This window comes from Panthera tigris, chromosome A1, assembly GCF_018350195.1.
Source record: "Panthera tigris isolate Pti1 chromosome A1, P.tigris_Pti1_mat1.1, whole genome shotgun sequence".
In the NCBI taxonomy this organism is placed as follows: Eukaryota; Metazoa; Chordata; class Mammalia; order Carnivora; family Felidae; genus Panthera; species Panthera tigris.
Genome location: NC_056660.1, coordinates 72828147 through 72844629, shown reverse-complemented (window position 1 = coordinate 72844629; position 16483 = coordinate 72828147). Strand labels below are relative to the sequence as shown.

General features: G+C 43.1%; 1 protein-coding gene across 1 annotated transcript; it reads left to right on the top strand.

Moving 5' to 3' along the window:
• The first annotated feature begins 70 nt into the window (after positions 1–70).
• POGLUT2 (protein O-glucosyltransferase 2) lies at positions 71–14872 on the top strand. Its single transcript, XM_007075301.3, has 10 exons — positions 71–594; positions 2477–2682; positions 2805–3010; positions 3780–3857; positions 7494–7666; positions 7774–8011; positions 9996–10205; positions 10706–10795; positions 12581–12688; positions 14658–14872. Exons 1-10 carry the CDS (start codon positions 413–415, stop codon positions 14673–14675), a joined length of 1509 nt encoding a protein of 502 aa, XP_007075363.1. The 5' UTR covers positions 71–412; the 3' UTR covers positions 14676–14872.
• Positions 14873–16483: the final 1611 nt, after the last annotated feature.

Genomic DNA, 16483 nt, shown 5'->3' with positions numbered 1-16483 from the left:
AGCCGTGGAGCACGGACGCCACCGCGCCATCCACTTGGAGAGGGCCTTACTCAGCCCGGCGACACGCGGGCCAATCCCCTCGCCCTGCACCTTGGGCTGGAGCCTGAGACCGATTCGCCCCCAAGGATGCTCCAGTTGTAAGAGCAACACAAGTTTATCATTGTCGGGAGAAAGAGGAGCAGCGTGTTTGGAACGGGTGGCATCCTTCAGCCGGACCAGCCAGCGATCCGCCTGTGACTGTCCTGGGGGAGAGAGGAGACCCGCGCGCCTGCCCAGCCCAGCAAGCGACACCTTTTTGGAGTCTTGTTTCCTGCTGCGATCGGCCAACGTGCCCCTGCCCAAGCCGCCGCTGGTCCCGTCCACTTCTTCCACTTCATTTATCCGTGGATTATTTCGAGAGTCGGTCTTGTAAATGTTTAGCATTTTGCTGCTTTACTACTTCTTTCTGGGGACAGTGCCAGCACTTGCCGAGACCGGCGGAGAGAGGCGACTGAGTCCGGAGAAGAGCGAAGTATGGGGACCCGGGCTGAAGGCAGCTGTCGTGCTTCCCGCTCGCTATTTCTACATTCAGGCGGTGGATACATCAGGAAATAAGTAAGTCCAGAAACGGCTCCCTATTTTAGAATGCAGTGAAAATGGACCGTTTCTCCCTTTTTTTATCCGCCCAAGGTTTTTCCACAGCGGTTTAAATTCCAGGATATTTGGATGCTATCCACATGCGGTTGTAACAGTCTTTCCCCATCCCAATCAATTTTTCCCTGTAGCTTTAGAAATGTTTCCGGATTCCCTCTTCTCCTAGATATTCTGACAGGGGAGACAAAGCCTCTGCACTTTGCTGGAAGTTGTGTTTCTACCTACTTTTGCTTAAGCTGTTGTAAGGAATGTACACACCCAGCTGTGAAAAAGTCGTTTGGTTCATCCCTCTCTGGTGCTGCCCTCTGCTTTCAGGTAGACTTCTGCAGGTGAGCGAGTTTTGAAACACAGAGAAAAATGAAACACTATTTGAAACTTTACAGTTAAGAGGGAAAGTATCAGTGTGAGTCTCCTGTGTGTTTGTAACAAACATTGCATTCCATTGAATTCAACCATTAAGATGATAACTTAAAACGTACTTTTAAAATTCACATACTTCTGGGGCACTTGGGTGGCTCAGTTCAGTCAGGAGAGCTTTCTGCTGACGTCAAGATCTCAGGGTCCTGGGATCAAGCCTGGAGTCCGGCTCCACACTCAATATGGAGCCTGCTTACGATTCTCTCTCTCCTTCCCTCTGCCCCTCTCCCTAAAATATAAATAGAAATAAATAAAATGCTCTGTCTCTCTCTCTCCCTAAAATAAAAATAAAATAAATTAGAATTCACATACTTCTGTGAAATGATTGTCTTTTTGTTATTCGAGGATGCTGACCACATATATTTTGTAAGGGGAAAAAAAAACATCTTGGGTATTCCAAGAAAAACTTTCAAGAAGTTTTCCAAAGCAGAAAAAAAAAAAGTTATCAATTGTGTCACTTGGGTAACACAATTGGGGAAACTAAATACCATTTTAACAATCTTAATAGCAGGAGCACTCACTTAAAAAAAACTTTTAGGGGAGCCTGGGTGGCTCAGTCGCTTGATCACGGGCCTCTTAGTTTCAGCTCAGGTCATGAACTCACGGGGTTCATGGGTTCGGCCCACCAAAGGCTCTATGCTGACAGTGTGGAAACTGCTTGGGATTCTCTCTCTCTCTCTCTCTCCCTCTCTCTCTCTCTCTCTCTCTCTTTCTCACTGCCCCTTGCCCACATGCACCCTCTAAGAAAGAAAGGAAGAGAGAGAGAGAGAGAGAGAGAGAGAGAGAGAAGAAAAAAAAGAAAAAGAAAGAATCATTGAAAGAGATTTTTCAAAAGGTCGTTATCTTTATAGGCACCATTTGACCACAAATTTCCAGATGCATGAAATAAATAGTAGGTGGACAAGAGGGTTTGTGTGTGTGTGTGTGTGTGTGTGTGTGTGTGTGTGTGTGTGTGTTTTGGTTTTTGGTTTTGTTTTAGGGAGAGAGAGAATATTCAGCGGGCTCCACGCTCAGCACAGAACCCAACGCGGGGCTTGATCCCACAACCTTGGGATCATGACCTGAGCTGGAAACAAGAGTCAAACACTCAACCTACTGAGCCACCCAGGGACCCCAATAATATGTTTATATGTGGAATGCGTAAGTGTGTTCTATGTTTACATGGATATGTAGCCTTTACATATTCCCTTGAAATTTTCTAATGAAATGTTTATGTTATTGTGGCCTTCTGCCATCCTCTTCTTTTTCTTAAATCTCTGGTCCATCACATTCATTCCGGCACTACAAGCATATGAGAGAGGCAGCAAGCATATATGTTAGGGGGAGAGTTTGAGAAAAAGAATAAGGCTGACAGACTGGAGAGCAGAATCTTTGTGCATTTGTGCCTTAAAATAATCTTTATATCTTACTGTTCTTCCCGTGACAGGTTCACATCTTCTCCAGGTGAAAAGGTGTTCCAGATTAAAATCTCAGCACCAGAAGAGCAGTTCACTAGAGTTGGAGTCCAGGTTTTAGACCGGAAGGATGGATCCTTCATAGTAAGATACAGAATGTATGCAAGCTACCAAAACCTGAAGGTAGAAGTTAAATTCCAAGGTCAACATGTTGCCAAATCTCCATATATTTTAAAAGGTAATTTGGAACATAATTTTACAACAACAGTGTTAATGAAGCCATGTAATGGATATTTGTTACGTGTTTTGAACGGTGAGTGAAATTGTTACGGTGATATTTTGTTACTTGTGTGTAATCAGGGCCAGTTTACCATGAAAACTGTGATTGTCCTTTGGAAGATAGTGCAGCCTGGTTGCAGGAGATGAACTGCCCGGAGACCATAACTCAGATTCAGAAAGATCTGGCACATTTTCCTACGGTCGATCCAGAAAAGATTGCAGCAGAAATCCCAAAAAGATTTGGACAAAGACAAAGCTTGTGTCATTATACCTTGAAGGACAACAAGGTACAATTAAGGTTTGCTTGTTTGACTTGGTGACTTTTTTTATTTTGTTTTGTTTTCCTTTGACCTTTTGGCTCTAAATAGCTACTGAGTTTTATTAAGTATCATTCAATGGGGAGCTGGCTGGCTCAGTTGGTGGAGCGTGTGACTCTTGATCCGGGGGTTGTGGATTTGAACCCCATGTTGGGTGTAGAGATTACTTAGAAATAAAAATCTTTAAGGGGCACCTGGGTGGCTCAGTTGGTTAAGTGTCCGACTGTTAGTTTCAGCTCACAGAATGATCTCACAGTTTGTGAGTTCGAGCCCCACATCAGGCTCCGTGTTGCCAGTTCAGAGCCTGCTTGGAATTCTCGGTCTCCCTCTCCCTCTGTCCCTCCCCTGCTCTCTCTCTCTCCCTCTCTCTTGCTCTCTCTGAAAATAAATAAATAAACTTTAAAAAATAAAATAAAATATTTTTAAAACATAATTCTGGGGTGCCTGGGTGGCTCAGTCGGTTAAGTGTCCAACTTCGGCTCAGGTCCCGATCTCACAATTCGGGAGTTCGAGCCCCACGTCGGGCTCTGTGCTGACAGCTCTGAGCCTGGAGTCTGCTTCAGATTCTGTGTCTCCCTCTCTCTCTGATCCTCCCAGCTCACGTTCTGTCTCTCTCAAAAATAAATAAATAGTAAAAAAATTGTTTTAAATCATTCTAAAGATCATTGTGATACACTTTACCTCATTGAAGTCTGCAGTCCTGTTAGATTAACGTAATAAATGTTCATTTCTCTTTTAGGTTTACATCAAGACTCACGGTGAACATGTAGGCTTTAGAATTTTCATGGATGCCATACTACTTTCTCTGACTAGAAAAGTAAGTATTTTTTTTTCCTCTCAGGTAAAGACACTTTCAGCCCAGGTTTTACAATATAATTTTTAAAAATAACAGCTTCAGTGGTGCTCTATCCTGGAACCTTATTAAAATACTATTCTGAAGCTTTATGTCCTGAGAATACCTGCACTCATTTCCTACTGTGGCCGTCACAAAGTACTGCGAGCTTGGAGACGTAAAACAGCAGAAATTTTTGTTCTCTCGCAGTTCTGGAGGTTACAAGCCTGGGAGCAAGGTGTCAGCAGGGCCTTGCCCCCACCCCGACCCTCCTGAGAGCTGTAGGGGAGGACCCTTCCTTCCTCCCCCTGCTTCTCGTGGCGTGCCAGCCATCCTTGGCGCTCCTTGGTTTGCAGCCACATCACCGCAGCCTCTGCCCCATCATCGCACGGCCTTCCCTGTGTGTCTCTCTCTTCTAAGGACACCAGTCATGTTGAATCAGGGCCCACCCTACTCCAGTATGACCTCAGCTTAACTAATTATAACTGCAACAACCCTATTTCCAAAAAATGTCTTTCTGAGATACTAGGGTTTGGGACTTTTGCTTATCTTTTGTAGGGGACAGAATTCGATCGATAACAATACTTTTGAAGGGAATATGTCTTAAAATAAAGTTGGCTTAATACTCAACCTACTTTGAGCCCAAAGAAGACATCATCTGTTGAATCCTGTTCCTTGGTATAATGAGCTTTCAGCAGGGAGAACCTGATAGTAAAATGGCCGATACGAAAAGCTCTACCCACATTTGTTACCGGTTGCTTAATAACAATTTATTAGATAATCTATGTCTACATCTTGATTGAATTACTCATGGGAAATCATGGTATCTTCTCAGAATTGCATAGCATTTATAGTGAGTTCATCCTGAACATAGGTGGCTACATAGCATGCGTATTCTGCCTCCTTTAAGCTAAGACATCGGGGTGCTGTCAAGTTTTCCTTGCACGTGTATCAATCCATGGAAAAGTAAGACTGCCCTTCAGCTATTTGCAAATGACATATAAGATAAAGGGTTAGTATCCAAAATCTATAAAGATCTTACCAAACTCAACACCCTGCCCCCCCCCAAAAAAATTATCCAGTGAAGAAATGGGCAGAAGCCATGAACAGACACTTTTCCAAAGAAGACTTATCCAGATGGCCAACAGACACATGAAAAGATGCTTAACATCACTCATCATCAGGAAATCAAAACCACAATGAGATATCACCTCACACCAGTCAGAATGGCTAAAATTAACAGCTCAGGCAACAACAGATGTTGGCAAGGATGTGGAGAAAGGGGAACCCTCGTGCACTGCTGTGAATGCAAACTCATGAATGCAAACTGGTGCAGCCACTCTGGGAAAAAAAAAAAAAAAAAAAAATATATATATATATATATATATATATATATATATATATATATATAACCGAATATTACTCAGCATTGAAAAAGAATGTAATCTTGCCATTTGCAACAATGTGGATAGAACTGGAGGGTATTATGCTAAGCGAAATAAGTCCTTTAGAGAAAGACAGATATCATGTGATTTCATTCATATGTAGAATTTGAGAAACTTAACAGAAGATCACAGGGGAAGGGAAAGAAAAATAAGACACAAGACACAGAGAGGGAGGCAAACCATAAGAGACTCTTAAATACAGAGAACAAACTGAGGGTTGATAGCGGTGGGGTAATTGGGTGATGGGTGTTAAGGAGGGCACTTGTTGGGATGAGCACTGGGTGTTGTATATAAGAGATGAATCACTAGATTCTACTCCTAAAGCCAAATTACACTAAGTTAACTAACTTGAGAATAAAATTTTTTTAATAAATTTAAAAAAAAAGAACATGAAAATATTACAGAACAATGTTGAGAAAGAATGTAAAAAAAGACTGCCCTTCAGGACTCCAACTTCTCAAGATGCTTCTCAGACTGACCACAACAGTTCTTGCCTAAAAAGTAGGTCTTGGGGTGCCTGGGTGGCTCAGTCAGTTAAGTATCTGACTCTTGATTTCAGCTCAGGTCATGATCTCAGGGTCGTGAGATCCAGCCCCATGTCAGGCTTTGAGCTGAGCGTGTAGCCTGCTTGGGATTCTGTCTCTCCCTCTGCCCCTGTCCCAATCACAGGCTTGCACTCTCTATTTCTCTCTCTCCAAAAAAAAAAAAAAAAAAAAAAAAAAAAATATATATATATATATATATATATATATATATATACACATACACACACACACACACACACACACACACACACACACATATCGATGTTTACCCCAAACATTTACCTGTGGCTTGATATAAAACCAGGATCTTTGAACATGTCTGTGCCACTTGTTGGTAGAAGCAGCCTGGCTTGGAAATCATTAGTGCCAGCTTTTGTGTCCGGCTTCCAGAGTTTAGAGTCTGGTCCCATCACCTACCTACCTGGGGTGTATTTTTTAAATGGGAACGTCTGGCTCATTAACCAGGAATGAAGGGTAGAGTCCCAAGTTCTTTTTTGTAATTTTTTGTGTTCTAATTGTTTTCCAGTAATTCTTTCTCTCTCTGATCATCATAGAGTCTCTTGGCAGCATTAAAACCGAGATTACCTTTGTCATTTCATACCCCCCCCCTTTTCTTTTGAAAGAGAGAAAGAGAGAAGGAAAGTACATGCAAGGAGGGGAAGGGCAAGAGAGAATGTTTTTTTGGTGTTTGTTTTTTTTTTAATTTGAGAGAGAGAGAAAGAGCACGAGTGGGGGAGAGGGTCAGAGGGAGACAGAATCTTAAGCAGGCTCCATGCCCAGCCCGAAGCCCAACGCAGGGCTGGGGCTCGATCTCACCACCGTCAGATCATGACCTGAGCTGACATCAAGAGTCGGACGCTTACCCAACTGAGCCATGCAGGCGCCCTTCATCCCTTTTTGAAGCAAGCCTATTGGCCACTGTGGAGGCACCACAGAAAGGAAATCTAGTATACTGAGGTATACAGTATTGTGAAAAATCACTCACTATTCAAATTGGCCTAATTATCATTACCTGAAGCTTGTAAAGCTGGCCTTTCATCTGGTAGGATTTCTCATTTGTGTCGTGTTTCCCTGCTCCCCGGGTGGTCTGGCTGTGCTGCAGGATAGAACATTACAGGAATGCAGCCAAAGTGAAAAGGCAGAGAAATGCCACCGAGGAAGGAACCAGTGCAGGATTTGAGGAGGCTGAGAACAGGACAGTGTGCACACCACGGGGCAGGGGATGTAGCGCTTCCTTGCAGAGAGGGAATGACATCCCGTCCCTTGCTGGGTGGCGGTCCCTGCACTATGGCTGTGTGCACCTCAGTTCGTGCCGCAGCCTAGCTCCCTGACCGCTCCCTGTGGGGTCTCAAGCACAGGGAGCTGGGGGCAGCCTGAGGAACGGGGGCACCTGCACTTCAGCAGAACATGAAGCACATTCCCTCGCAAGGAGGTGAGTGCAGCCCAGACTGTGAGGGCTCCATTTCTTGGTAAAGAAGTGTTCCAGACCCGAGACCCGTTCTTCCCGTTCTGTGACCAAGCAGGGGCTGCAAAGACTGCCTGCACGAGGCTGCCTTTCCCAACACATGGATCCATGGATGCTATTATCCACTGCAACCAATATAAATAAGCTCTTCGCTTTCTTTTTCCAGGTGAAGATGCCAGATGTGGAGTTTTTCGTTAATCTGGGAGACTGGCCTTTGGAAAAAAAGAAATCCACCTCGCACATCCATCCAATCTTTTCCTGGTGTGGCTCCACGGATTCCAAGGATATCGTGATGCCTACCTACGACCTGACTGACTCTGTTCTAGAAACCATGGGCCGGTGAGAGATGGGTCTAAGATGACCCAGAGCCTTGGTGAGTTCTTTCCCAGCAGCCTTTGCAATGTGACGGTTTGGGAGGAAAATCTGTTGCACTTTTTGTCTTCCAGAGTAAGTCTGGATATGATGTCTGTGCAAGCTAACACAGGTCCTCCCTGGGAAAGCAAGAACTCCACTGCTGTCTGGAGAGGGCGAGACAGTCGCAAAGAGAGACTGGAACTGGTCAAGCTCAGCAGGAAACACCCAGAACTTATAGACGCTGCCTTCACCAACTTCTTCTTCTTTAAACATGATGAAAGCCTATATGGTCCTATCGTGAAACACATTTCATTTTTTGATTTCTTCAAGGTATGACATCAATTGTGTCCAATCCTTTCTGTTTTTCCAAATGTCTTCATTTGGGGGAAGGAAACTGAGGCCTATAAATTCTAGGGGGTGAAAGAGGTGAGCACAAAATTTAGCGAACATCAAGGCATGAGGCCCTGAGGACCACTTTGGCAGCGTGAGGGGTACAAGGTACCCAGACCTGACATTAAACATGCATCAAGGGAGGGAGGCCTGGGTGGCTCAGGTGGTTAAGCGTCTGACTCTTGGTTTTGGCTCAGGTCATGATCTCACAGTTCGTGAGTTCAAGCCCCAAATGGGGCTCTATGCTGACAGTACAGGGCCTGCTTGGGATTCTCTCTCCCTTTCTCTCTCTGCCCCTCCCCTGCTCGCTCTCTCTCTCTCTCTCTCCTTCACTCTCTTTCAAAATAAATACATAAATTTTAAAAATATATGCATCGAGGAAGCTTTGGGCCTGGGTAGGGCTAGAATTTTTTCCCCAACTCACCCTCAAGGTAAGCACATTTCAGCTCCAAATCCTTTCTTATTAATAAATACATATATGTGATTTTAAAAATTCTTCTCCCCAGAGCATCGTAACAGTCTAAAGAAGAGATAAACCAAGTGTCTCACATCAGACTTTCTGATGGGGAAGTGTCGTGAAACCCATGCAAATGATCTGCCTCGGAATCCTGGAGATTAGGGAGACCTTTCTGTGTCTAAAATGTGGACTGCTCTTTTTTCCTGTGGAGGGATCCTTTTTCTAACTCCTTCTTCTAGGCAGTGGGATGCTGCCCTATTCTCTAAACCACTAAGTGGTTTTTTTTTGTTTTTTTTTTTTTAAGTTTATTTATTTTGATAAAGAGAGAGCAAGTGGGGTAGGGGCAGAGAGGGGGGGCGGGGAGAGAGAATCCCCAGCAGGCTCCATGCTGTCAACACAGCTGACACAGGGCTCAAACCCACAAACCACGAGATCATGACCTGAGCTGAAGTCAAGAGTCAGACGCTCAACCAACTGAGCCCCCCAGGCGCCCCTAAGCCACTAAGTGGTTTTTAAAGACCCATGTCATGGAATGAAAGGTGGACAAAAGGTACTCACCTGTCCTCGGAATGTGGGAAAGTAAGTGATTTGTCAGTTCTGTCTGCACCTGTGGCCAGGTTTTCTTTGGATAGGTTCCGTGGCAGCAGGAAGTCCTAAATAAGGCCATAAGTTGAATTGTCATCACTTCCTCCGTATGCATTTCACAAAGACTTGTGAAAGAAAGAGAGGTTGCCAGCCATCCCTCATCAGTGGGTGTTGTGCCAGGCCTTTGCACTTGCTACAGCTGGAGAGTAATTGTTACCATGGCTCTAGGCATATTTGTATTCATAGCTGCTCTTGCATCTACGCTTGTTAATTTTCTCAAGACTTGTGTGTGGCCATCTGATGTTTAAAAGGTATGTTTGGGGCACCTGGGTGGCTCAGTCAGTGAAGCGTCTGATTCTTGATTTCTACTCAGGTTATGATCTCACAGTTGTGTGATCGAGCCCCGCATAAGACTCCACACTGAGCATGGAGCCTGCTTGGGATATTCTCTCTCTCTCTCTCTCTCTCTCTCTGCCCCTCTCCCACTCTCTCTCTCTTAAAAACAATTAAAAGGTACGGTTAATATGGCATAGGCTACCATGCTTAGGTGCTCATACGTGATCAGTAAAGTATTAGAGGGATTACAAAATCACGATAAGCCTATCTTTCCTAGGTTGTGGCCTTTGGACAGCAGTCTTAGTATTTTATTGTCTGCTCTAATGTTAGACTTGTGGCCCCCTTGTGAAATTTGGGAGAGCATCACAATAAGCCTTTAGCCCTAGGCCAGGTGTCCATATGATAGCACTTACTCCATGGCCAAGGCAGAGGGCAAAATCTGGCCAGTTCGTGTCTGCCAATGATGAGGCTTCAAGTGCGGAAAGAGGAGGGAGTAAAGAGAGTGGAGAAGGGAAGTGTGATGGAGGCTTCTCTTCTGTTTTTCAGCACAAGTACCAAATAAACGTTGATGGCACTGTCGCAGCGTATCGCCTGCCGTACCTCCTCGTCGGTGACAGTGTTGTGCTGAAGCAGGACTCCATCTACTACGAGCACTTTTACAATGAGCTGCAGCCATGGAAGCACTACATTCCAGTGAAAAGCAACCTGAGCGATCTCCTGGAAAAACTTAAATGGGCAAAAGATCATGACGAAGAGGTAAGGTCAGTCTCTCCGAGGTTGGCCTTGAGGATGCTCTCTCTTTTTTCGGTCAGGTTGATCAGAGCCTCAGGCACTGCCTCCCCTTTACTAACAATATGAAAATGTTCAAACGGGCAGGAAGAAAAAGTTCCTGCAGGATTGCATGAAGTAAACTTCAGGCAAATTGCTGAGAATTGTTAAGGCAGTTAAGCTTTGTCTTGCATTTACTTTACAAAGTCATTGTTACCTCATTTAATGTGTGCCTTCTCTTTGCAAGAGAGGCTTCATTCTAGAAGGTCCAGTATGATTCCTCAAACTTTCAACTCTAAAAAAAAAAACCTCCCTTTAATTTGAACGTACTGTTGTTAAATGTTCCCTTTACCACATAACACTACCCTCAAAGATTTTTCCTGCCGTTGTCCCAGGATACATGTACCCTGAAGATCAGTTTGCATATGTGTGCACGGGGAAAAAAACATGTTTCATTAAGGGACTTTGTGTTGTCATTGTTCCCACAGGCAAAGAAGATAGCAAAAGCAGGACAGGAATTTGCAAGAAATAATCTCATGGGCGATGACATATTCTGTTATTATTTTAAACTTTTCCAGGTCAGTATTTTCTAAGAAAACAGACATACTATTTGCATTGGGCATGTTAAGAGCAAATAACATTTCACATAATAGTTTCTAAAAGTATATTAATATAAAGAGATACATACACTTCTCTGTGGGCAAAAACCAGGGACCAACATCAAATCATAAAGAAAATAGTACAAACCCGACATTAGCTAGACAAGAATGCTACAACATTATGGGGAAAGTATTTATGTTAGCGCTCTGTATTGTGTGGTTAAGAAATTGGCCTCTGATCCTGCCAAGTTATTGTGCATGGATCTGTATTTTCTCTTTGTACAATCTTTTTTTTTTTTTTAATTTTTTTTAGTATTTATTTTTGAGAGAGGAGAGTGTAAGTGGGGGGTGGGGGGGTGCCAGAGAGAGAGGGAGACACAGAATCAGAAGCAGGGTCCAGGCTCTGAGCTGTCAGCACAGAGCCTGACATGCGGCTCAAACCCACAAATTGTGAGATCGTGACCTGAGCCAAAGTCAGAGGCTTACCAGCTTAACCAACTGAGCCACCCAGACGCCCCTGCTCTTTGTACAATCTTGCCGCTGCTTTACCATTTCTTTGTCTAAACAGTGCCCAGTGTCTTCTGACCTATACTGCTGACTCCATATGAGCCATGGCTTCTCTTGGAAACTGTTTTCATGGGCCTAAGCATTTAGGGATTATAATCAAAGTATATCTGACAACTTAAAAGGGTATTTTTAAAAAATGCAGTAGTTAAAAAAATTAAAGATAATAAAAATTTTTAAAAAGGCAGTAGTTAAAAAAATTAAAGATAATATAAAATAAAATAGAAAAAATGCAGTAGTTAAAAAATTAAAGATAAAAAAATAAAAAATGCAGTAGTAACAAGTAATTTCCTAATGATACTACTAGATCTAAATTAAGATTTTTTTTTTTAATCTCAAAATTGCAGGTATTGAGCCCCAAATCTTAGACTCCACTCCAGAACAGTTGATCTGTTTCTAGTCTGCACTGGCTCCTCCCTCTTTCTAACCTTCCCAGGGGCTGGTGAAGGGAAGGAGAGGGTGAAGTGGAAGATTTACTGTCTGAACTCCTCAAGGTCCACAGGCTTGTGCTCACTCATTTGGATTATATTTCCTCGAGCATCATCACCTGGCCCAGAGCCTAACACACAGCAGGCGGATGATAGATCAAGGTGGTGGCCGAGCTGTGCAAGCCATGGTGGAAATATGTTCTAGCCTCAAATTCCCAGTCTAGGGCAGACCGTGTGCACAATTATTTTCACTTCAAGGCAGAAGCTGGCAAAACCAAAACCGTACAAGTCATATAAATGATGGGGGCACCTGGGTGGCTCAGTTAAGCATCTGACTTTGGCTCAGGTCATGATCTCAATTTGTGAGTTTGTGAGTTTGAGCCCTGAGTGGGGGCTCTCTGCTGTCAGCACAGAGCTCGCTTCGGATTCTCTGCCCCACCCCTCCTCTGCTCCTCCCCTTCTCTCTGCCCCTCCCCCCCCCCACAGGGTTGTCTCTCTCTCAAAAAAATAAATAAATAAATACATTAAAAATAAATAAATGAAGGATAGAATAAGGAGAGGTGCAGTAGCAATCAGCAGCCGGTATCCAAAGGACAGCCACCTCTCAGAGACTCTGTTATTGGGGGTTTAAGGGGAGTATGATGAATTTTGCTTCTCACAACTTGACACGTATGAATTAAAAGGACCATATCCTAGCAAATTCCACTGTATCTGATTTGGTGGATGTGCTCTGAGTTACAAAAGGCACCCTTCTGACTTGTTGCTTCCACAGGAATATGCCAATTTGCAAGTGAGTGAGCCCCAAATCCGAGAGGGCATGCAGAGGGTAGAAGCACAGACTGAAGATGACCTCTTTCCTTGCACGTGCCATAGGAGACAGGTAACCCGAACTGGCAGTGGCAGAGCAAGAACTAGTCTTGTTCCAAGTCCTCATCCGTCCCTCCAGTCCTTCAGTCGGGCAGCCACTATTTGAGCTTCTCTGGGGGCCTGCCTGCCCTTTAGTCTACCGAGGGGCAGATGCCATGGGAACAACATGGCCAGAGAAAGGGCACCGAGATGCAGATAGGGCAGAAGTCCAGGAGCCCCCGGCAAAGTGGAGGAGAGCCTTTTTTTAACGCGAGAATTCACATGGCCTTTGAATAGATGTTTATAATTTTAAAAGTGTTTTCACATGTGTCACGGGAGATGGCTTTGGCAAAACTCATCATCTCAGTTTAGAGATGAAAAATATATGACCGTGATTATTCATATATTACCAGATCATTCATTTAAGAGCAATCTCTGTTCATACCACCAATATATACTGATTTCATTAACAAATGGTAGATTTACACAGACTTGTAAGGCTAAAAGGACCTTTTAGGGGGGCTCCTGGCTGGCTCAGTCAGTGGAGTGTGCGACTCTTCATCTTGGGGTTGTGAGTTTGAGGCCCATGTTGGGCACAGAGCCTACTAAAATATTTTTTTAAAAATTAAAAAAAAAAAAAAAAAAAGGACCTTAGGGGTCACCCAGGAAATGCCTTCGTTTTACGGTTATAAAAACGAAGCCTAAAGAAGAATTTAGCTCATAACCACCCAGCTGGATTATAGCAAGGCTAGGACCAAGAACTAGTCTCCATCACCAGATTGTGTGCCTGGTTGTGTGTAAAGACATGATGTGGCAGGGGAGGGTTGTTTTGATTGTAATGCTTTTTGTTTGAATGAATATATACTATATAAAATTGTAGTGTATATCTCTACACTCTATGTATACATATATGTTACATAAATATATACATATGTAATATATTGGCTTGACATTATTTTAAGCAATGTCATCATGTCTCTAAAAGAACAAACTCAAAACTGTGGTATTGTGACCAAAAATGAGAAGGCAGATTTGGCAGTTATCATGCCTGACTCACAGGGGGTTTGAAACGAATTAAGTGACCGCTATCCAGTGGTATGATAGAATCAGTTTATATAAGCTCACTGTCTGTTACATATTAGGAATTTTGCACACCAGTTAATTTCTGGTACCTTGGAATCTGCCTGGTGGGGGAGAGTCACCATGACAACAGCAGGTGCTACAAATCAGTTTTGGTTATTTGGTTTTTTTGTTTGGAGTGCAGACTTGCCACTAAGTAACTAACCAACCCCCTCACCCCCACCCAGAAACGGTTCTTCATCAGTGTTAACGCTTGTCAGTGCTGGAAGTTCATTAAATTAGTTAAAGCCATTGACAAAAAAAAAAAAAAACAAACTTGCTAGACTTCGGGGCACCCGCCTGGCTCAGTCAGCAGAGCTTGCAACTCTTGATCTTGGATTGACCCCACATTGGGTGTAGAGATTACTTAAAAAATAAATTAAATGCTTAAAAAATAAAATCTTTTAAAAATTTTCCAGAATTGAAATGTACCTGCTCATGAAATTTGTGATTTGGTATCACAACACTTCTGTTGGCTCCAAATGAAACTGGGCGGCTTCCTTTCTCCAGTCCTCTTTTTTTATTTTTTATCTTTGAGTGATGCTGGGGAGTGCCAACACTGACCAGTGGACTTAGAGGCTTCGTTAAGTTCCTCCTCCTTGTCTGCTATAGCCCTTCACTGATAAGATACATAACACAAAGCCCTTTACAGTAATGCAAATACTTACATGTTTGTGTTCCCCATCAGCAGTCCGATAAAACACAATGTGACTTTCCCCAGGAGGGATTCCGAGCATAGTCCCAGGCCCTACAAACCTTTAGCACCCACTTGCCTTTTTCGCTGCTTCCACCTTTAGGGGAAAATAATTAATAGACTAACGTAAGTTATCTTGACGGGTATAAGACTTCTTGATGGCACTAAATATTTTGCTTCTTAATTGCAGACCAAAGATGAACTCTGATGTGCAAAATACCTTCCCTTCAAATAATGGTGCTCTGAAGTCTCTTTTTAACTGACATAGAGGAATGTTTTTTAAATATTGATTCTGTGGACAATATAAAGTCTGCTATGTGATTGGATTATGAACATATGTTTCTTCTTCTTATGCAGTATTCCTGTGACCATCCTTTAAAGCACAGTTTTAGCATTTTATAATAAAACCACTTTTATTTTAAAGACCTGTGTTGTGCTAATTATTAGCTGTGTTTGGACTGTGGAGCGGTACAAAGAGGGAGTCTGGGCCCTGGCCTCCGTGTCGAGCATCACAGCAGCCACCACCTACGTGCACGCATGTTTTATATGACAAAGCAGTGAGCTGCTGTCTGCATGCCACTGTTATTTTGGACATTTCATCCACCGTGACCAAACATAATTCCAAAAAATACACCTAATAAGGCCTGCATCTGCAATCTAGTTTCTTGCCACTTCCCAGTATGCATCTTACAGTCCAGCAAAACCAGCTGGACTGTTCTGTCCGTTCCTTGTTTCTTACCTTCCTTGGTTATTTTTTCTCTTGGTCTGGAGTGCCATGACTCTCTTCTGGCTCAGTGACCGTCTGGTGCACATCTCTGAAATCACTCCTCCAAATCTCTGCATCTGCATACTTGAACCACTGTAGTGATCTCATCATTACCAGACTTTAAGCAGAGATTTGACTGCAGAGACCATGATCTTCCACATCATCTAAAAGGGTGCCCACAACTAGAAAAGCTCAATGAATATCAAATTGGTGAATACCAAAAATCACTGAAATGTGATTAAGAGAATTAAAAACAGGCTAAAAAGCCTAACACTGAACCATAATATAATGTCGTGTAAATTTCTTTACCTAATGGTCTCCCTTCCATCTATCTTCAAGTTAAATAATCTATTGTATTTTTTTTTTTTTACGTTGTGGAATGTATCCTATGCACAGAAGACTATAAAACATGTATCTGCATTTTGAAAATAATTGTAAGAAAACACCCATGTAATTATTGTCAAAGATTCTTTGTTTGGCCAAGGTTTAGTCAAGTTCCTGAGCCTTCAAGGGCCATCTGGCCACTTCCTTATAAAATACGGTTTCAGCAAAAACTCTGCTGAGTCCATTTAGTAAGAATCCCCATCCTCCACATCCAATCACTCTTGGTATCTATTCGGGTTCCTGGTCCTCAACTATCCCCCCTAGGTGATTGATCAGATTGGCCTGTCCTTAGCAAGAATCCTGTTGGCTCAGATTTGCCAGAATCCCTCCAATAACCCCGATGTTTCCTCTTAGTAATTTTCTATCCACTGACCTCCACCCTGCTCCTTGGCTGTAAATCCCCACTTTTACGCACTGTATTTGGAATTGAGCTGGTTCTATACTGAGATCTCTTCCCCGATTGCAATAGTCCTGAGTAACATTTTTTTTTTTACCACTTTACTGTCTAGCTCTGATTTGCTTGGATATTACCACTCAGGTTCAGAAATGGAACACTGCTGTTCCTTAGAAGTTCCCCCTGTCTCTCCCCCTATTATCTCCCACTCACCTGCTCCCATATGGCCAATATTGTGACGGTTGTGATCATCTTTTCCTTGTACAGTAAAATCTTGGTTTGGGAGCATAATTCACTCCAGAAACATGCTTGTAATCCAAAGCACTTGTATGTCAAAGCGAACTTCAAGAACCATTGGCTCAGTTGTGATCATGTGACATTTGGCATCACCTAATACTCATACTGCAAGACATTGCCTGTGTATCAAGTTAAAATATATTAGAAATGTTTTCTTGTCTTGTGGAACACTCAC